This window comes from Lygodium microphyllum, chromosome 26, assembly GCF_053477565.2.
Source record: "Lygodium microphyllum isolate KBCC chromosome 26, Lygodium_microphyllum_v1.1.10, whole genome shotgun sequence".
NCBI classification, from domain to species: Eukaryota; Viridiplantae; Streptophyta; class Polypodiopsida; order Schizaeales; family Lygodiaceae; genus Lygodium; species Lygodium microphyllum.
In genome coordinates, this window is record NC_141160.1 from 103,250,598 (window position 1) to 103,272,841 (window position 22,244).

The 22,244-nt window shown below is 38.7% G+C and overlaps 1 protein-coding gene across 1 annotated transcript in view; it reads left to right on the forward strand.

The window, feature by feature from the left end:
• The window catches only part of LOC148013618 (KOW domain-containing protein), a 31,537-nt gene extending 16,440 nt beyond the window's left edge, over positions 1-15,097 (forward strand). The window contains exons 2-6 of the mRNA XM_087667596.1: positions 6,273-6,395; positions 13,057-13,152; positions 13,911-14,014; positions 14,108-14,244; positions 14,575-15,097. Of these exons, the coding sequence (XP_087523722.1) occupies positions 6,336-6,395; positions 13,057-13,152; positions 13,911-14,014; positions 14,108-14,244; positions 14,575-14,744 (567 nt within the window). The 5' untranslated portion in view covers positions 6,273-6,335 and the 3' untranslated portion in view covers positions 14,745-15,097. The remainder of the gene's footprint in view (positions 1-6,272; positions 6,396-13,056; positions 13,153-13,910; positions 14,015-14,107; positions 14,245-14,574) is intronic.
• Positions 15,098-22,244: the final 7,147 nt, after the last annotated feature.

Below are 22,244 nucleotides of genomic sequence, written 5' to 3' on the forward strand. Positions count from 1 at the left end.
GTACCAACTGTTTTACTTTATTAGCATCTTTGGGAGCTTCAAGTGAAGGCTTTGGCATTACCTTCGGTGCACCTTGTGTCCCGAAGGTGTAGAAGATGACTTCTTTTTCTTGCCCTTGCTGTCCTTCTTTAGAGCATTGAAAAATCGGGTGAACTGAGTATCCTTTGCCAATTCGGCAAAGAGATTTGCCGCTGTTCTCATTGGATTCTTGAACTGGCCCTCAAATTTCTCCACTTTGTTGGTCATCAGTCTCATTGCCTTGAAGGTCTTTCATCGTGCCCAACAACAACATTTTCAGCTTGCTGTCCATGGTCTGAGCCTTGTCCAAAATAAAACATTCCATTTCCTTAACCTCATGTGAATGTCCATACTAAGAGGCATTGTCATTGCTTGATTCTCTCTCATTGTTTGAAGACATATTGCTGTAATTTCTCAGCTGAGAGCAAAAATCAGTAGTAGGACAAAGCTTTGGCTTGCAATCAAGTTTCCTCGGGCCCACTAAATTAAGGGATTGAGTGGTATCCTAGCAATGGAACTATGAAACAAGTCTTTCTCTTAGAGAGGATGGTAATTCCTTGATCAAGCACTTAATCACAGCAATAAACAAATAAACATAAATTGAAATGCACAATTTATCTTAATAATCTTAGACATTGGACACCTTGTTGGCCCCAAAACTGTTGCCTCTTTCAATATTTTTTAACTTCAATTGCCAATAGATTGGTTACAAGCCAAGATTCGACGATCTCCTTGGCTAATCCAAAAGCCCCTTGTTGGTCCAACAATCAGCAAACAAATTGGGCAATTTGCCCCTTGATTTTCATTGAGGACTTGCTCTAATTGGATCCCAACTAGCCAAATGTTGCCCCAAATTTACAATTGATAGCGGAGCATCTGAAGTCCTTGATAATACAACAAATTGTAGGTGCTAATTTTAGTGTATGATGCTTTCTCTTGTTGGCACAGGTCTTAAGGTGGAACCATCCTTCCTTCCGTGGATGGGTGGTAAATCTTTGATTACAACTTAATTACAACAGCAAACAATAAATGCAAATCTGAAAATACAAATTTACCTACTGATCTTGGACAATGCACACCCAATCGGCCCCAAAATTGGCGGTCCTTTCGGTATTTCTTTAGCTTTATTGAATAAGAAGTTGATTTACAATGGAATTCTCCTGATCTCCTTCGCAATCCAAACTCCCCTTAGTGTCCAAAGTGACCAGCAAGTCTTCAATCTGATTTGCCCCTTGATTTGGGCACTTAATTGGCCTTCACCCACTTCATAGATGATGGACATGCCTCAAATTCAATGGCCTAGCTAGTCCTCCACCTGAATTTAGCTTAAATTCACCTTCAACCTTGAAAAATCCAAGTCTTGGAGCTTTCAATTTTTTGGTATGCTTCTTGAGGCTGTTGCCAAATCCTAATTTTTGTTGCAAATTAGGGTTTATAGCAGAGAAAATTGCAGTTTCTTAGTCTCCAAGGGTCCAAATGGTGAGATCTTCGGAGCAAGGATGTGAAATGACTAGGAGATGAGAGAGAAAGCTGTAGAGAGAGAAAATTCAGAGTTTTGTTGCAAAGAATGACTGAAAATTAGTCAAATGCAGTTGCTGCCTTGCCACAACAGCATTAAATGATGTCGCCTACAGCTGAGACATCCAAATTAGCTGTCACCTTGTACCTGGATGCAATCGTCTAGCTATGGAGGGTTCGAATTTGCAATCGCCTCCTCAAAACTCACTCATGGCTGGTTGCAATGGCTGAAAATAGGCTGGCCATGGTTGCTCACAGCTCTCCCACATTTGCTACAATAGTTTTTCGAACATTATTCATAATTAAATATTGATTTTCAGTCTTTAATTACTGGAAATTAATCTAATAATTATTTCGGTGCCCAAAAAAATAATTTGATTGGCCAATAATTAAATTGGCTAGGTATCTTTCACTCTTGAGTCTCTCTGTGCCATCTTTGACCATTAGATCGGCGTTAGGTACCATTAAATGCCACATCTCTAATGTCACCAACTGACACTTATGGCCAAATGAATGACCTAGGCCAACAATTGACACCAGATACCACAAAGTACCTGTGCAACATAACTTATAGCAACTTTTGCCTCTGACATCTCGCGATTTTCTCGGGTCTCGGACTTGTAAATTTACTCTGACTCCAATTGCACCTTACATGTGTAACATTTACTTAATCGTGATTAAAAAATTTATCCACATGTTAAGTGAGGTTTCAAAAATACATGTCCTCATGAAACAAGGTGGTTGTTAAACCTTAATTTTTGATTTACAATAGAAATCCCTCTACCATCCACCAAATATGGCTGAGATTTGCTCTAAATAGTTGAGAAATGTTGAGATCTCTTGAGGATGGGTTGAAATAGGTGAGAGAATCTTAGAGAGAGAAAATTCAGAGTTTCCATACGGGAGAATTCCTAAATCGCACCAATCAGCATTGAATGCTGTTGCCTATTGTGTGGAGTCTCCAGAATGCTGTTGCCTATTGTTGAATGTTGTCGCCTGCTGTTGATAAAGGTCTTCCCATTGTCACCAGCCCAAAAATGGCTCTTGTTTGCTACCTTAGCTTCCAATGGTTGTGTTCTTTGTAGAAAATTGAACAAGTAGCCTCCTCTCTCTCTCTCTCTCTCTCTCTCTCTCGTGTAGGCACCAAACTGACTGAATGGTTGAGATCTCCAAACTGATTGAATGGTTGACATCTAGACCAAAAACGTTTTCTTAGTTTGCATGGGCTTTTTTGCCAAGTGGCAGCCTTCTAAGCTTATTTTTCAGCATTATCTAGTCATTAAATTAATTTACAAAATTAAATAATTTTGAAAGTTATTTTTCAACCCTTTTAACCCTACCCCAAATTAAATGTGCAAATCCGTAATTAGATTGACTAGCCCATTTGCAATCTGGAGTGGTCTCCAACCTCTTTGACCTTTAGACAAGCATGCATTAATTAATTAATTAATGCTAGTCGCTACTGTCACTAGTGATACTTATTGGGCAAACAATTGTCACAGGGTCAAAATTGATACCAATTGACCACCAAAACCTAGTTGGTATAACTTATCACAACTTTTGCCTTTGACACTCACTCATTGCATGCGCAAGGGCGTTGACTTGTTACCATGAAATAATTGCCATGTTTATCACTCGTGCTAAAGAACCTTTCACATTTAATTACTAACTTTATCAAATATTATCGGCAAGATTAAATCATCTTAAAGTTTCACCCGTGACACCCCTTCATGTTGAATGGATAACTATTGTCACCTCCTTGTGCTTTCAAATTATGATATTACATAGCTACCTACATAAATTCTCATTTATGAGAATTGGAGGATAAAAAGGGAACTCTATGATAACAATCTTGCCCTAGTGAGCTATTGCTTGAAGGGATTATGTCCTCTTTGAATACACTTCAAATCTTGGATTTGAGAACATGTTACTCAAATATTTAATATGGTTGCGACCATAGAATTCAACCTATGCACTATGGAAACTTACTGCACATTACCCTAGCCTAGAATGGCTATAAAGCAAGTAGAACATCTCACTCTAAGAAATGGGGCAAAAAGTCCTAATTGAGAACATATCAGCTTCATTGAAGGAAACGGTATAGTAGATAGCCTTGATTGATGAAGACAAAGCTGCTATAACTTCCGGCGATGCTAAGTTGTGGTGGATCTTTCATGATTAGGTGTGTGGTGGTAGATGTAGTCGCTTGATCATGAGGAAGTTGTGGACAGCTTTGACTTATGCTGAGATGGGTTGTTGATGTTGGCTATTTATCTCATTGTGTGCTAGTGTGTATGAACACAACGCAATTGTGCGTATGTGTGTGTGTGAAGTTTTTTCAAGTCACTCTTCACCTCCTCATTCTAAGGGACAAGGAGTAGGGACTTGGAAGAGTGATGCCATCCCAGGAATTGAATATCTCAAGAATACATTGCCCAATTTGTGCTGCAAGCTTTTTTCTGGGAGAGGGTGGAGGATGCATGCCTAAGAGGTGATGGCATGATGTTGATCTGCTAATTAGAAGGCATGTGTAGCCAAGAAAGATGGGAAGTACGGTGCTGGACGTTAGGCAGATTGGTCATGCTCTGCATCTTGATCCATATCATAAGATGTAGGGTCCTCACATTGATCCTCATGATTTACATGATCGCAGACTTTGCAAATGATATTCCCATTCTCAGTGGTCTTCGTGATGATCCTCATATTTGAGATGGCCAAAATGCTCGTCTTCACAAACTTAGTCATCACTTTGAGGGTCCTCACAATCGTTGTGGGAGTCCTTCTCCATTTAATCTTAACAATAGTACTGGTTTGTGAAGTGTATCCTTTAGAGAACCTGCAAAAATAACAATGAAAAATGCTACGTTTTGATGGGGACTGCCTCCTAGAGTGGTTGATGCTCTGCTAACTGCTGCATTTTGACTACAATGGCCTCTAGGGAGCAAAGATGACCTGCTATTCCAAAAGTTCTGCTTTTAGGTCAGCTAAGCCGGCTGCATGAATTGTCCTGGTGGGGAGGATAGATGATGGCTGGAAGGTTGTGACAGGCTGTGCTTTGAAGATAGTAGAGTAGAGACTGCTGAATACTGCATTTTGGAAAGGACAACCTGCTACGAAAAAAACAGCCTGCTTTCCTTTGAATACAACCTGCTGTATCTCGGAGAATACCTGCATTTTGAGGATATCAGTAGGAAAAGAACCGATGTCAACTGCCAGGTGGACAACATGACGTTGCTAGGATGCAGGAAATCCAAGTGCAGCAGATTAGATTGAAAATGCTGCAGTAGAAGGGGCTCTCTGACACTTTTCTTTGGCAATGATACCATGTGAAAGTGTACAATGGGAATAGGAACACATAGAGGGGAGAAGAGTGGATGAATCATAAAGGAAACAAAAGAAAAAACACTGATCTGAACACTGATACAAGGCTGCACACAGTCAGCCCCTACAGACACTGGGGGGTGTTAGTGTGGTTTCCGGACTGATGGCAAAAGATGGGAATCTGAACAAGGAAGATCATTGAGAATGATGGCTGGTTGGAATGATATGATAGTGTGATGGATGTGTAGAGGCATGAACCACATTGCCTATAAATAGGCTATAGGAGCAAGAATATGCCAACCTGATGGAGAATCATGGTGCCAACCAAACTGGCTGTCCAAGATGATAGATGTTGCCTAGCTGCCTCCGTGGCTAAAGTAGGAAACGCAGATCAGTTTGCAGTGTGAACAGGCTAAATGAACTAGTGGATGAAATGATCAAGTTGCTTTTTTAGGGTCAGGCAAGGCGGCTGAGTGAAGTGTCCTGCTGGGGACTGTATACAACAGCTGGAAAGGGTGTGACAGGTTGTGTATTGCTAAGTGGGCACTGCTGAATGCTGCATTTTGGAGAGGACACCTGCTGTGGACTGAATATGACCAAAACAACCTGCTTTCATCTGAATACAACCTGATGCACCTAAAGGAATACTTGTATTTTGATTACATCTGTCAGAAAAGGGACTGATGGCTGCTGTAGGGGGGGCAAGATGAGGTCATTAGGATGCTAGAAATCTGAGCGCAGCAGATTAGATTGAAAATGCTGCAGTAGAAGGGTGCTTTGACACTTCTTTTGGTGATGATACCATTTTGGAGTGCACAACAGGAGTAGGGATACAGAGAGGAGAGGAGCAGATGAAACAGAAAAGAAAACACACTGATCTGAACATTGATATAAGGCTGCACATGATCAGCCCCTGCATGCTGTGTATTGTCTTAGTGAGGGCGCTAGACTGATGGCCAAAGATGAGAATGTGAGGAAGATCAATGAGAGTGATGGTTGGCTGGATTTAGTTCAGCGGTGAGGAATGTGCTACGATTCTTTTACTTCGAGCTTTAGTGGGCTTTTGTGATCATTAATTGTTTTGTTGTTGGTCATGTAACTGCTACACATTTATATGATCCTCCTCAGTTCTGAAATCTTTATGATTCTGTCATTCCTTAACTGCTTTAGACCTCTTTTTTATTGTTGCATGATATGGCCTTATGGTAAGCCATTACTGCCACTGTGTGAGCTCTTCAACATAATATTTCTTTTACAAGCTGTGGTGCAAGATTTTTAAACATGTTTGCTGTAGTTTAATTTTGGAGACTGAAATTTATGCTTCTTGTGTTCCATTTGGAAGCTTGCCAATATTAGGCCAATGATTAACAAAATGAGAGGAAACATTCCTGGCTGTGGTGTGCTATTGCTTACAGGCAAAGTACTTGTAGACCAATTCTCCAAGTCTTGTAAGTTGGAAGCTCTTTGCTGTACCTGGTATGGGCTGGAAGAAACCCCAAGTGGTATTTAAGCACTGGAAAATCCTTCGAGGTGACAAGGTACTGTGTCATATTTTTTTTTGTGTAGTATTCTTATCATTCCTCACAATTCTAATTATCATAGTTTAGGAGTGTTCATTCAGTGCTCACCAGGGAATGAGGACTAGTCAATTTCTTTTAATGTGCAGTATTTGTATTATTCATTAAAATTCTAAGTAACGATAGTGCTCAATATTTATATCGTTAATTAAAATTTATATTGATAGTGTCCACTCTCCCATGAAAGTTAAATGGCTGATTGTAATTTGTAATGTAAAACCTCTGTTCCATACTACATGAAAAATGAACCTTCAAAGGATGGAAAAGTATTGGGTCTCCAGCTGTGAGGCTATTTACTTTTTTGTTTGTTTAATGCTGATAAATTGTCATCCAAGGATTAATTTGTGGTTTTTGGAATTTTGTGCAAATTGGTCAAACTGAAAACGAAGTAGAAGAGGAAGAAGGCTACAGAGTTAATATTGGTAAATTACAAGGATTATTGAGCGAGCTTGGGATCATGTGACAACCCATCAAACTAAGAGAGGGGAAACGAGAGAAAGGTAGACACAATAATTAAATAGAAAGCATTAGTCACAGCAAGGTGATCACTGCTAGGTGTAAAGTCCCTTAAATCTTTGTGTGTATAAACTTATATGGGTGTGAACACACTCTTATTTGTACCCTAACATAGAAATGCATTTTATTCTTTGTGTACCGTGACTTGCTGGTACACTCATCTTGGGATTCTCTCACTCTCACTCTCAACATTGCTCCTACTCCATTTTTGACTCGCATTCCATTGTGCACCCATCCCAACAAATTGGTATCATAGCTGCGGCAAAGGTGTGTGTGCTTCCCGAGGCAAGCAACGGTCTACCAACAGTGTTTCAGGCTCGTTTTTTACTCGCACAAGTCAAGTTGTCAGTTTTCAGACACGTGTGTACTACGCAAGGCAGGCGATAGGTCAGTTTTGACTAGGCAAGGCAGGTGACACGTCAATTTTGAGCAGATGATAGCGTTTTCAGGCAGGTGACGGCTTGGCGGGGACTAGGCGATAGCAGGCAAATGCTCACGGTACATCAATGGCTGCTTTTTCGTCATGTTTTGGGCAGATTTTTTTCAGTTTTAAATATTAAAAAAAAAAAGCAGGCCCTTGCTCACTGACAGGGGTTTGCGTGTGTAAGCATAGTTCTCAGATTTGTGCATATTTGTGCTTGAAAATTTAGGGGTTTTCCCAGATTTGATGTTGTCCATGTATAACAGTGACATTGGACTCGGAAATTGCAGAAATTGTGCACATTGGGCTTGAAAATTTTGGGGCTTTTGCAAAATTTGCTTGTTTTATATTCTCGGGAACATGTATTAATACAATTGAGGCAGATTGGTTAGTGAAGTTTGGGGCTTTTGCTGAAATTTGTGAATTTTGGTAAAATTGATGTGTGAAATGCACATTGGGGACATTGGTAAAGCAATCTTGGTGCTGTAAACAGTGAAATTCAAGTTTATTATCTCCAACTTGTGAGATTTTGAAGAAATTGCAGAGAATTTTGGTGTTTTTGTGAATCAAAAGTGTTGTTGGGCACATATGTATGCAGTACACATGTTAGGCAGCTCCTATTGACTTGATGTACTGTGGAATATTCATGGTGCAGAAGTCTTAGTGATCATTTGTATATCTAGGATTGTTGCAAATGTATTTTTGGCGATATTGCTGAAGTGGGAGTCACCTTGTAGTGATGTATGCATGGATTGTGTGCTGAAATCTCAATTATATTGATGAAAGTCATTCTTTCTACTATTGTACATGTATTTGGATCAAATCCTGCTCTTATTTCTTGAAAGTTTGGGCTGAAATCAGCTGAATATTTAGCCTAATATTTACTATCATAAAATACAGCATTGGTACCTTGCACTTTGTTGAATAATGGCCACTAATGCTTCTAGCAGCAGTGACACTAAATCCCTTTTTGAAATCAAGAGGTTTGATGGCACTGTCTTTGATCTGTGTGGAAGGATAGGATGCAAGGCATTTTGTTTCTCAAGGGCTGAGATGATACTCTCTTGGAAACCAAGGTTGCATCTATGACAGATGAGGATTGGACTAGACTCAATAAAAAGGCCATTATATACATTAAAATGGTTGTATCTGATGATGTACTTATAGACATTAAGCGCCTTGATACGGTTTATGCCATATGAAAAAGTTGATGGATACTTATAAAAACACAACTCTAGTGAATGAAGTGCATCTCATGGGCAAGCTTGTGAATATGGAGGTGGATGAGTCTAAGCTAGCATTTGAGCATTTGAGTGCTTTCATAGGGATTTTGTGTCAGTTGTTGCAGGACTTTGGTTTGCAGCCCTTCAATGATAAACTTGAAGGCTATTTTCTTATTGATGACTTTGCCTAATGGTTGGGAGTCTTTGGTTGTTTCACTAAGCAATAACTTACTTTAACCTTTGATGGTGTTAGGGGCTCTATTCTCAATGAGGAGATATGAAAAAAGTCTAGTGGAGAAAGTAGTGGTTCAGCCTATCATCTTAGAGGCAAGTTAGAGAAGAGAGGTGATGCAGGAAATAAATGCAAAAGTAGGAGTAAAAGCAAGGGCAAACAATAGGATGTTACTTGCTATCAGTTTGGGGCTTAACGATTGTTGGTATTACAAGAAAGAGCAAGAAAGGAAGAAACATGAATGAAAGAAAAAGAAGGATGACAAGAAAGATGATGATAGCTCTCCTTAAAAGAAGTTGCAAAGGCAAATGTTGCATCTAGTGTGGTCATTGAAGAGCTCTCTGACATTGGAGAGATATTTGTTGCAGCCTTATGCAATGATGTAGATGTTATGGCAGCATCAGGTGATATGCACGGAGGTGATTGATGCTTTACTTTCAGCTCATGATGGGCTGTTCCAATCATGGATAGTGTATAGTGGTGCTGCTTGTTATATTACTTCCTCTTTGGAGTCTTTTTCAGAATACACTGCAGGTTGCCTAGGCAAGGTTTACTTGGGCAACAACTATGCATGTGAGATAGAGGGCATAGGTATCATTCAATTGACTCTTGAAAAAGGCCAAGAGCTGATTTTACAGGATATCAGATATGTACCTGGTATAAAGAAAAGTCTATTGTTAGTTGGGTAGCTTGATGCAAGAGGATATTTTACTATATTTGGTGGTGGATCTTGGAAGGTCCACAAGGGCTCTATGTTAATTGTCAAAGGCAACAAAAAGGAGACTTTATACTATTTGCATTGTAAAGCATTAACTTATTTTTTTAATTTGTCCAATTCAAATTTTTTTATTACTTGGCAAGTTTTTGGTTGTGGCTGAAGTTCATTCACAGATGGAACTTTGGCACAAAAGACTTGGTGGTATGAGCTAGAAAGGCCTTCAGGTTCTCTCTTTAGGGAAGTTTGATGTAAAAGGCTTTGGTCTCAATTTTTATAATGATTGCATATATGGAAAACATGTGAATTCTTCTTATTACTTTGGTGTCACTGAGAAGTCCAATGCTCTTGATTTAGTACACTGTGATGTGTGCACTATGCTTGTTATTTCATATGGGGATACATGATACTTTGTCACTTTTATTGATGATTTTAGTAGAAAGTCATGGGTGTATGTGTTAATGAGCAAAAAGGAAGTGTTGGATGCCTTTAAAAGGTTTCATGCTTTTGTTACCACATAGAAAGGGCTTAAGTTAAAAGCTATAAGAACGGATAATGGGGGTGAGTATGTCTCTAATGAGTTCAAAAAGTTTTGTGAGATACATGGCATTAAGAGGGAGTTGACAACCCCTTATAATCTTACAGCAAATGGCGTGGTTGAAAGATATAATTACACTCTTTGTGAGAGAGTTAGATGCATGTTGTTCACAACTAATCTCTTATAGTAGTTTTGGGGAGAGACTATTAAAACTGCAGTTCTTGTATGCAATTGCTCTCCCAATCGTGCATTGGAAAATGGCATTCTTGAAGAGGTTTGGTTTGGCAAACTTGCTTCATATGACTATTTGCGAGTCTTTGGTTGTGATGCCTCTGTGTATGTTCGTGTAAATCAGAGGACTAAACTAGACATGAAATCCATCAAGGGCATCTTCATGGGATATGGAGATGAGGGATAGATGGGTTATAGAGTTTGGCTTCCTTAGGACATGAAGATAGTACATAGTTGAGATGTAGTATTTAATGAGGCAAAGTTGCTGAAAAATGCTACACAGAGTGACCTTGAGAAAAAGAAGGTAAATTTCAGCATGAACAGCCAACCATTCAGCAACTATTAGCTGAAGATTCTGTTCCTTTTGATGTTGAAAAGGAGCAGCAACCTATTGTGCTATAGCCAAAAGATAATGGACAGCAAATAGATGCATAGGATGGAATAGGACAGCAAGAAGAACATGTTGAAAACAGGTTACAACAACAAGAAAATGTTGAAAATCAGTCACCAAGTGATGGTATGCACATACCTGAGGATGTAAGCCCATTGGCTAACAATACAGATCATTGGGTAAGGCCTACATGTGTTAAAAGGCAGCCATAGAGGTTTCAGCCATCTTTGGATTGCATTTTATTGATCGATGAAGATGAGCCTTTGACATTTAGAGAGTCACAATTATGTGAAAACAAGAGAAAGTGGGAGCTTGCTATGTAGAAAGAGATGAAGTCTCTGTATGCAAGTAAGAAATGGGAGCTTGTACCTTTGCCCAAGGATAGGAAAGCTATCCCTAACAAATGGGTTTACAAGGTGAAATGTATTGATGGGAAGCCCAATTACAAGGCACGTTTGGTTATTAAGGGCTATACACAGAAGGAAGGCATAGACTTTCAGGAGGCTTTTTCACCAATGGTGAAAATGACTACGCTTCATGTTTTGTTTGCTCTCATCGCATCCCTGGATTTTGAGTTGGATCAGATGGATGCGAAGATTGCTTTTCTTCATGGTGACCTGGATGAAGAGTTGTACATGAAACATCCTGAAGGTTTTGCTATTCTAGGGAAAGAGCATTTGGTTTGTAAGTTGAAACGTGGCTCATATAGGCTGAAACAAGCCCCTAGACAGCGATATAAAAAGTTTTTTCCTCAGCCATGAACGTAAACGTAGTTATGCAGATCATTGCTTATACACTAAAAAGTTTGATGATGGAAGCCTTATTGTGCTGATCTTATATATGGATGACATGCTGATTGCAGAAAAGCATAAGAATACTTTAAATGCTCTTAAAAGGTAGTTGAGTTCAGCCTTCTCAATGAAAGATTTAGGAGCAATTGAACACATTTTGGGCATGCGGATTAAAAGAGATAAGAGGGCAACACTACTTGTTTCTCTCACAGGACAAGTATATTAGCAAAGTATTTGATAGATTTAATATGGGAATTTTGTGATTTAGACATGGCAACAGATCTTGACACTAGAAAATCTACCAGTGGGTATGTCTTTACTTTGGTTGGTGGGGCTATTTCTTGGTGTTCAAGGTTGTAGAAAATTGTGGCACTGAGTATTATAGAGGCTGAATATATTTTAGCCACAGAAGCTTCTAAAGAAGCTATTTGGCTTGGCTGTTTGGTCAAGGATTTTGGTCTCTCTTCATGTACTCCAATGCTTGGTTGTGATAGCCAGAGTGCAGTATGTCTGGCTAAGAATGCCATGTTTCATGCACGTACCAAAGACATAGATGCTTGGTACCACTTCATTCCATAGGTCTTGGATGATGGACTTGTCACATTGATTAAGGTCAAAACCCAAGATAACCTTGTAGATGTTCTCACTAAGAGTCTTGGAAGGACTTAGCATGAGCATTGCATACAATTAGTGGGAGTTGGCTAGCTTAAAGGTACCACTTCAGGCCTTTGAGTGGGAGGTTGTTGGGTGTAAAGTCCCTTAATCTCCGTGTGTGTAAACTTATACGGGTGTGAACACACCCTTATTTGTACCCTAACATATAAATACGTTTTATTCTTTGTGTACCGTGACTTGCTGGTACACATCTTGGGATTCTCTCACTTTCACTCTCAACACTGCTCTTGCTCCATTTCTGACTCGCATTCCATTGCACACTCATCCCAACAATTATCTGCCTAAAATTGTACACGTTAAATATGTAAGACTTTGCCTTAGAGCAGCTTCTGGGAAGAATTTGAACAGCGTTTGTGGTGTTTTTGGTCTTAAGGGAAGTTTTGTCTATCTCAGGACCCGGGATGTGGTCCTGAACAATGATGAATGCTTAATGTTGAAGCTAGTTGGATATAGTAAAGTGGTTTTCTCTAGGTTACTTGCAATGTTGGGTCCTCATTTGTAGTGCCTGAGAAGGTTAATGCTTCTATGCTCTCTCTTTAGTTTCAGAAATCGTCTAACTGTGATTTGACTCACAGTTAGACTCATTGCTGCAATCATCACATGTAGTTCCTCTTCCTTTTATTGTTGTCTGCTGTTGTGGCTCTAAACCATTAGCAGATTAGTGAACTTCGTAATTATTTCTACCTCAAACCTACAAGTGGTCCTTTAGGCACTTTAGCTTCTAGTTTGTATGAAACGAAAGCATTTGCCTTTGCCCTTTACAACAAGATTGAAAAGTCTAATCACTTCCACTTTTCATGTGAGGTTTGATTGTGTTAGGACTCAAAATCGAAGTTTAGCAAACTATTATGGCTGAATGATTTGTTTGTTTTGAATCATGATTGAGCAGGTAATGATAAATTCTGGGCGTGACAAGGGGCTGACTGGTGTTGTAACTCGTGTTATTCGCTCTCAGAATCGTGTACTTGTTCAGGGGAGGAATTTGGTTAGTGCTTTCAAAATTCTCAATGATGATGATGATTATGTAATCTAATTGAAGGGAGCAGGTAGAATTCTGACAACCTGATAATCCATCTCCATCAATTTGATTAACCTTTAAGACTGCAAATAGTTTCTTGACCAATCGGTACAGTCACAGCTTTAAAATATGAGGAAGTTGAATATGCTAATATAAAAGGATAGTGGCTTGAGGGTTCAGAGTGTCATTTTGCAAGGCACTTTAACCTAATAAGAATGCCTTTCATCACATTATTTCACAACTCCAAAATTTACAAGGGAGCAGGTAGAATTCTGACAACTTGATAATCCATGTTCATCAATTTGATTAAACTTTAAGACTGCAAAGAGTTTCTTGACCATTCAGTAAACTCACAGCTTTAAAATATGAGCAATTTGAATAGCTAATATAAAAGAATAGTGGCAGGGTTCAGAGAGTCATTTTGCAAGGCATTTTAATGTAGTAAGAATGCCTTTCATCATATTATTTCACAACTCTGAGAATTACAACATTACCTTCTAAAGTTTTCCCAACCAGTAGTAGCTTTTTAAATATCCTAGACAGCCACAACACCCACCTTAACATCATCATTTTGTTCTTTCAGCAATGTTTATGGACTGTTTAGAGTAAGAATGTGCCATTTTGTGCAGTCATGTTGAATAATCCTTTTCTAGCCAGGAGTGACTTCTTATATAACTAGGCAGAATAAAAACGAATGTAAAAGAAAGATACTTCTTGTGTTACAGGTGAAGAAGCACGTGAAGAGAACTGAGACGCAACAAGGCGGTATATTTACCAAAGAGGCTCCCCTGCATGTGTCAAATGTGCAGCTGCTTGATCCTGTCACGGGGTGAGCTTTAGTAGGATGTCTATGAGAAGCATCCATGAACTTTAAACTTCTGGCCATGATCATCAACAACTGGAATCCATGGTTTCTGTGCAGTGCTCCATGCAAAGTGGGTTATCGGTTCTTGGAGGATGGAACAAAAGTCCGTGTTTCTAGAGGCATGAATGCTTCAGGAAGCATAATCCCAAAGCCCGAAATCCTCAAGGAGAGGAAGAAACCACGCGTTACAGAGTGTAAGCTTTCGAAACTTTGACTTGCAGTATGATTAATATCTGTTCACAGAAAACATTTTGGGAGCAGATACAAAAACCTCGACTTCAAATTGTAGGAGGAATTTTTAAATCAAAATGTATATAATTGCCATTTTTATACTAAAATTTGCAAAAGTTAAAAAAGGTTTTGAACCTTCTTTAAATTTTGAAGTTTCTTTATAACTTCAGCAATTCATTTTACATTAAACCTTTGTTTTTATGAACACTGTTTAGCCCATGATGGGACTGGTGACATAAGTGGATGAATACCAATTTTCAGAATTTGGTGGGATGATACGTTTTGCTTTACAGGTGGGCCAAGAGATACTCCAAAAGAAGAGGTTTTAAGGAGGACATATGATCCTTTTGAGGATGGGAAAAAGGGATTGCCTGAGCTCTTACGATATAGCATTAAGAAAACCGTAGTGGCGGCACATCTGCGAAAACAGGCAGAGTTTTCAATACCGGGGTTTGATGGTTGATGGCTGATGGCTGATGGCTGATGGCTGATGGCTGGCACTTTGTAGCCTGCCTATGCAAGGCCTCAGTGGTATTGTAAAGTTTTTGATTTTTCCTTAGAACATGAGATAAAGTACATTTCAGAAAGAAAGAAAAATGGATCTAATGTTAGGACAGATGTTTCAGTGGTTGGCTTCCTTACATTTCTGACTAGGAAGTGTAAATGTTGGGACCTTCTCAAACATGCGAAATCCATATTCATCACCAGAAAAATCAAAACCCAAAAAAGGCTAAAGTGTGATAGGAAACATGGCAGTAAGAGTATCTTGCACCACCATACATGAGGAATGATTGAAGTTGTGAACTCTCTCTCTCTCTCTCTCTCTCTCTCTCTCTCTCTCTCTCTAAGTTTGTTTTACATATGATGTGTTTACCTATTACGTTTAGGGATTTTTGGTAGGTTCTTTCTTTGTTAGTGGATACTCAAGATCTTTGTGAAACTATTATTTTCAAGAATTTTTTGAGAATGATTGCATTTACATATACCTTATTTAAAACTGCATCATTTTGCAGCTACATTATCGAGTAGATTTCATCTCTTTGTTACTTTCAAGGTTGACACATAATTTGAATAACCTTGTTTACTAGTTTTTTCTTTGTTGCATTGTTAGACCTAAAAAGCAATGGATATTTTGTTTATTTGATTTAGGTCTTAGGCTATTTTACTTAATTAAAAAAAATATACATATCCAATTGTGAATAAATTTATTAGAATGATGGAAGATTAATTAGGTGGAATGTTTGATAGGTTGTCAAATGTGATAATAGTGTCGAAGTTGGAAATGAAATCTATTGATTTGTTTTTAAACCTTCTTGAGAGGAATTTGCACCTAGCCTTTTGGAACTTTGGAATTGTGAAATTGACACCTTGCTTGGTGATTGGAACATGATTGATCATCCTAGGAATAGGTTGCATGGCCTAAGCACCATGACCAAGGAGGTCCAATGGGAGTAGCTTACTCTATTGCATTGGCTTGGAAGATGTGATCAATGTGGTTAATTGAAAGGGAAATAACATCTTTACCTAGTATAGCCACCAGCATGGGGCAACATGAAGGGTAGCCAGGTTTGATAGGTTCTATGCTAACAATAGTCCATGGTGGCTATTTGGTGGTTGTACCTTGCCACAGTGAGTGACGTAGCTTGCTTAGACCATCTTCCCATCCAATTGACCTTTTTGAATGATTGAATTTAGAACATAGGAGGGTCCCCCCATCCTTGAGAGAGAATGTACTCTTTCTTGAAGACCCCCAGTGCATAGAAAGATTTAAAATAGTGTGGTAGGAAGCAAAGGTGGATGGGATGGACCTTGTTATTATGTGGCTAAGATGCAATGAAGCTACAAGTGTGGAGGTGAAAAAGGCATGGCAAAACTCTTGCCCATTAAAGGATGGTCATGCATAATGTTGCTTGAGCCAGAAAGAGCCTTCTACATGCTCTTGGCTTAACATGTAACAACCCTTGTTCTCTATTATTTTGCTTGAAGTTGAGACCTTTGTCTAGAAGTAGGAAGCAAATCGTGCACATGGGACTAAGATTCAATTGAAATCCAAGAGGCAAGTTTAGGGGGATGCTCCAACAATCTTTTTCTTCAATGTCTTAGCCAATAAGCATAAGAGGGAGTGCGTTCCATCTATAGTGGATGGTTATGGAGTTGTTCACTCCATTATAGAAATCTTAAATGCTTTTCATCACCAGTTGGTAGGAATCGTGGGCTCCTAGCCTTCCTTGGTGGTTGATTATGAATCGAAGAACCAAGAGTTCCTTACAAGATACAACATTGATATTTGTAAAAGGGGAATACTGTGGCTCCACAAACTAATGATTGTAGATGAGGTAGAGGAAATAGTAGGGGAGAAGAAAGATGGTAAAACCCTTGGAGTAGATGGCCTTTTGGTTGAGCTATACAAAGCTCTTTGGGAGATGTGGGAAGGACTATGTGAGGTTTATCAACCACTATTTTCCACAGCAAAGCGTCCCACAAAAGATCAATCTTGCTAAGGTCATTTTTAAGTCTATCCAAAAGTTCTAAATCTCGTAGTGGAGGCCATTGACAATACTTACAATATCCTACAAAATCTCATGGCCAAAGTCATTGCTAGGTGAATCAAGTACATGTTGCCTAAGGTATTCCACAATAAATAGTACGGTTTCATCCATGGATGTGAGATTCAGGACGTTGTATCGGACCTTGTAGCAATGGCGGATTGGGCCTTGGCAAGTGGACAATGTGCACTGTTAATCAACCTTGATTTTTGATAATGCGTATGATCAGGTTGGATGGGAATTCATCTTGCTTATGCTTAGCACTATTGGGTTTGACCAATATTTGCCAACATGGTGAGCACGCTTTTTGTTAATATCTTAGCTTGTGTGCATGTTTATTCAAGGCTTTTGACTTGAAAAGGTCAGTGAGGTAGGGGTGTCCTTTGGCCCCCTCTTGTTTGCGGGCCCATTCTTGTTTGCGGTCATAATAGATCCCTTCTTGCCACATATGTGATAGCATATATGGCTACAAGTGCATTTCTTGCCACTAGTTCCTCAATGACTTACACTCTCCAATGGAGAAAAGTTGACCTTTGCTTTTTGCAGATGACGATTCTAGTTTGGTCAATGTAAAACTAGAGGAGGTGGACACCCTATTGAAACAATTTGAGCTCTTCGAATTGTTTGGCTCGTTGTTGAGTCATAAGAAGACTAAGATGCTTTACATAGGATGGAAGGAAAGTCCTTCGTGCATGGCCAACTACGAAGCCGAGATTGTAAAGAAGGGGAGATCATCACGAATCTAGGTTATTCTCTTGGTATAGGAGTAGCCTAGAGCCAAAGGTTCAATTGGTTCAAAGAGAAGTTCTCATCTAAGATACAAAGATGGAAATTAGATAGCTGCTCCTTTGTGGGGAGACTTGTTATTATGGCATCCATGTTGCTCTCAATGGTAGTCTTTGGAGTTGCTATCTTTGCATTTAGCAAAACGTGTTAGGCAAATTTGGAGAAGAAAAATAGGGACTTTCTTTAGAGTAAAGGAGAAACTCACAAATGGCACGTTGTAGCATGGGGTTGGTAAATGTGTCGAAGAGAGACAGTGGGTTGGGGATCAAAGGCTTGACGCGAAAGGCAAAGAGGTTGATTTTCCATTTGATGCATAGAATTGAAACTCCGTAGTTGTGGGCATGCATTATTAGATCCCTAATATCATAAATCAAACTCTTGGTGGGGAGGTATGAAGTATCTCATTAGGATATTCCGTTGTGTAAATACATCAAGGTCAAGGTACTAGACTCCATGGAAATACAAAGAATAGTGGAGGTCTAGAAAGGATTTAGTGATGATGCAAGTTGGTGTGGAAGGCCAAGGTTGGTTGGTGGCCCTAGTTTGGGGTAGTTAGTGTGGACCTTCTCAGAAGCCTATGAGGATAATGTATTGCCCATTGTAATGAATCCTAGGCTAGCCAAGAGGTTGCATGATCAGAGCATTCGAATGTATTTGATGCTAAAACATTGAATTGGGTTGATGAGAATGAGTTAATCAGGAAGGTGCACCACATGTTGACATGACTTCAGACCGAAATAAGGAAGAAGTTGGTTGATTGCAAGAAGATTGAAGATTTCTCAATCAGAGGGTCAGACATGTGTGGCATCTTATACCTTAAAAGTGACTCAACTTGGTCTTATGGAAAACATTAATGAACAAGTTTTCAACAAGAGAGAGATTGAGAAAGTCCAAGAAGGTCTCAGATCTATGTGAAGTGTGCAAGGGGGAAAGAAACTATCAAACATTTGCTTTGGGATTGTGTTAAAGTTCGAGGAGTTTGGAAGAAACTCTAGAAATGGATTGAGAAGGCTGGCTTCCATGTTGTGGCCTGAGCTAAAACAGTGATCTTTGGTGATGGGAGTACAATGAATGAAGGCTCAATTGGTTTTGTGGAATGCTGCAAGAGTAGTTGGCATTCGGGCCATTTGGCGGCATAGAGGTGAGAAAATTTTTGGTAATAATTCTAGGTGGAAGTCCATAGATGTCTCACTAATTAGGAAAGACATACTTGCAGTCTTACAAGGCCTTAGAAAGTTTGGTCTCCCCCTTAAAGCAAAGTATAAGGCTTTTAATAAATGCTAGTTGTGGATTTTGGCATGTTAGGTCACGTTCCTGCCATTGGTGGTTGATGTAAATACTCTCTATTGATACACTTCGCATCATTAAAAAAAAAGTCTACTAATTCATGGCTTGGATTAGCACATCTATCTTCTATTTTAATTTTCATGATATGTTGTGAAATGAAGCATATTGATAAATAAAGAACATATGTAATAATTCCAAGGAACACAAGAAATGATTAAGCCATAGCCATGCCATGTTGAAGTTGCACACTAATACTCATGGCACAATGTAGCCATAGTATAGAATCAAATCAAAGTATACAATGGAAATTTGTATGAATCACATCTTAGGCAATGGTGGCCATGGAAACATACCACCATGAAAAAAGTGAGAGGTCCAAGATCAGATCTTCAAGATGCAAGTTTCAAATGGCGAGTGTAAGATGTGCTCATTGCTTTTTCTCTATCTTTTATATCCCAATCTCTAATTCTCGAGGTTAGGGCTAATTATCTTGTATGATGAGCCATGTTGAAATTTAATATATTAAGAAGTTTTGCACAATGAGCTCAATCATGTTTTTGTGTAAGTCATGGAAAAGAATCAAGGTATGAGGATGGTTGCTAAGTTGATTCTTTCATAGGTAGGCCTCACTATTTTAATAAGATATTTTATCATTGTATAGTTTCTTAAAACCTTTACTCACTTATCAATTGCCTTCTCAAGTTCATATATAATTAAACTAACTTAATCCATAGGAGGTAACTCCTCAAGTGCTTTGATTTCAAGATCCACATACTTCTTGAATCGGGAGACATGAAACACACCATGACTAGGCATAGTAGAAGGCAAGTCAAGCTAGTAAGCAAGATTTTGGACTCTTTTGATGACTTCGTAAGGATCATAAAATTTGTGAGTTAATTTGTTCCATTTCAATCAAACCTAATCATGGGAACATTCAAGCAAACCTAATCTTCCATTTCAAACTCCAAATGCCTTCATCACTCCTTGTACTTTCATGGCATCTTAAGCCTTGTCGATATTATCTTTATATAAGTTCATTAGTGCTTTCATTCTCTCTAGCTCGACCTTAGGTTGAAGGTTCACATCATCATGGAAAAGGACCGAGAGTACTTATACTTTATAATCATAAATTGCTTAAAATGGTGACATGTCAATGCTTACATGGTGGGTATTTCTATAATAAAACTTTGTAAGGTGTAACCATTGATCCCAAGAAGTGTCATGATAAAAGTGTCTTAAAACTTCTAATCATTTGTTGACCCTCTTAGTTTATTTATCCATTTGAGGATGATAGGCAATACTCGAAGTCAAAGTAGTGCCCATGGATGTAAACACTCTTTCAAAGATTCCCCATGCTCAATGAAAACCCATGAAGCTCAAAGATTCCTTCTATGAATTGCGTCCTTGCTTTGTGAATAATTGACTTTGGTGGATATAAAATGGGCGGATTTTGTCAATTGATTGACCAAAATAAAAATTCTACTCCACCCATGCTTGATGGTAGAAAGCCTCATAATGAAATCCATGCTAATATTGGCCCATTTACCATGATGAATAGGCAAAGGTTGAATTAAAGCATCAAGGAGAGTGTATTTAACACCTAAGACGACTTTAGAGCATTGAAATTTATAAGAGATGCATTATTTACCATTAGTAGGACAACTTGGATTGTTTAAAACCTTTGACAAGATCCACAAGAGTCTTCATTTTGGAGATGGGTTGGGTTGCAAGAGGAAATACTTTAAAACTTGATCATTTCCTTTAACTTTGAAATGGTTGCCATAGAGATAGTGATGCCACTTCATTATGGCATGACAGATTGTAAGCATTTCTTGTTCATAGACATTCAACATCTAGTCTTGATCTAAAATTTACTTCAATATCACATCCTAGTCCTTATCTTACATTCTTTCTATGGACTCAATATTCTCATCTCCTTATGGTCGCACACACTCTCCACTTCAATAGTGTGTCACTATCTCTTGAACAAATGCAATTGCACACACTCTTGGCTTCCTTCTACACATTTGCGATTCTCACAATGTTTCCAAGTGTACACCAAAATCTTGTCTCCTTGACTTTCTCATTATCATATCACTACTGCCCAATCTACAACCTTGAATCTTGAGACATAATGTTATCCTACCATCACATTCTATCCACACTATGTTTATTTATGTCCTAAGCCATCAAATCATCGTTTCTTTCTATCCTATCCTATCCAATCATTCACACAGTTATCTTCATCCTACAATCATATTGCTCTAATTGTATACTCAAATCTCAATCATCACTCTACCTTATATGGGAACAACCTCATCAACAATCACAAGTACTCTCTCTTCCAATTTCCTCACAGTATCATCATGAAATGGTCTATCTCCAGCCGTACCCAAATCATCACCTATATATTGTGTTTTTCTCAAATTGGCCAACTATCTTGTCCTTTCAAAGGATGGAAACTGACTGGATAAAGTATAAAGAAATGCATGAGCATATGGGTACAAACTACTTTGTATGGATAAAGGAGCATACTGACATTAAGTTTGCTATTATTGAAGATGTTTTGCCCAACTCTTGGAGTCCTCTAAAAGACAATATGCTTGAAATTCCTTATCAATCACTTGCTATCCATCAGCAACCTTTCAAAAGATCAAGTCACAAGCACCTTATCAATCTCTCTCTTACTATCGTATCTAGTCACATTGGAATCATATCTCCATATATAAACATGCTCTCACTGTTGTTTCACTCCACCACCATCAAGTTCCAATTGCAATACATCATCTATCTATACGATGAGCCCATCTCTTATCGAGTCTATCATGAGACAAACTATGGAGATTGGATCTTCATCGAGGTATCCATTAACCAAAGCCCAAATATCTTCATTGTCAACTTACACCCCTTAAATCATCGCAAGCAAAGATTGATGCATATCTTCTACAACAACAACAACGACAAGAACAAGGTCTCATGCTATAGCCATAATTGTAACCTTACTTTTCTTATAGCCAAAATGATTGGCAGAAAGTCTTTGTATTGCAAAAGAAAATCCTATTTTCTTTTGAGAAGGGAGGAAGAATAGTAGAATATATTGTTAACCTTTTCTAGAGAGGGAGAATGTTAGAATGTACTCATATGAACATGCACTTAGAGAATATCTATGGAGACAATATCTAGTTATTTAGGAGAACTAGATAAGATGAATCTAGAATATATGGAGGATATTTCACTAAGAGAATGTACCATATCCACACCTTTATTGCATATATATGTATACTCTTAGCTACTGCAATGTAAGTGTGTAAGCAAGTGTGCAATACAAGTGGTTCATTCTCCAT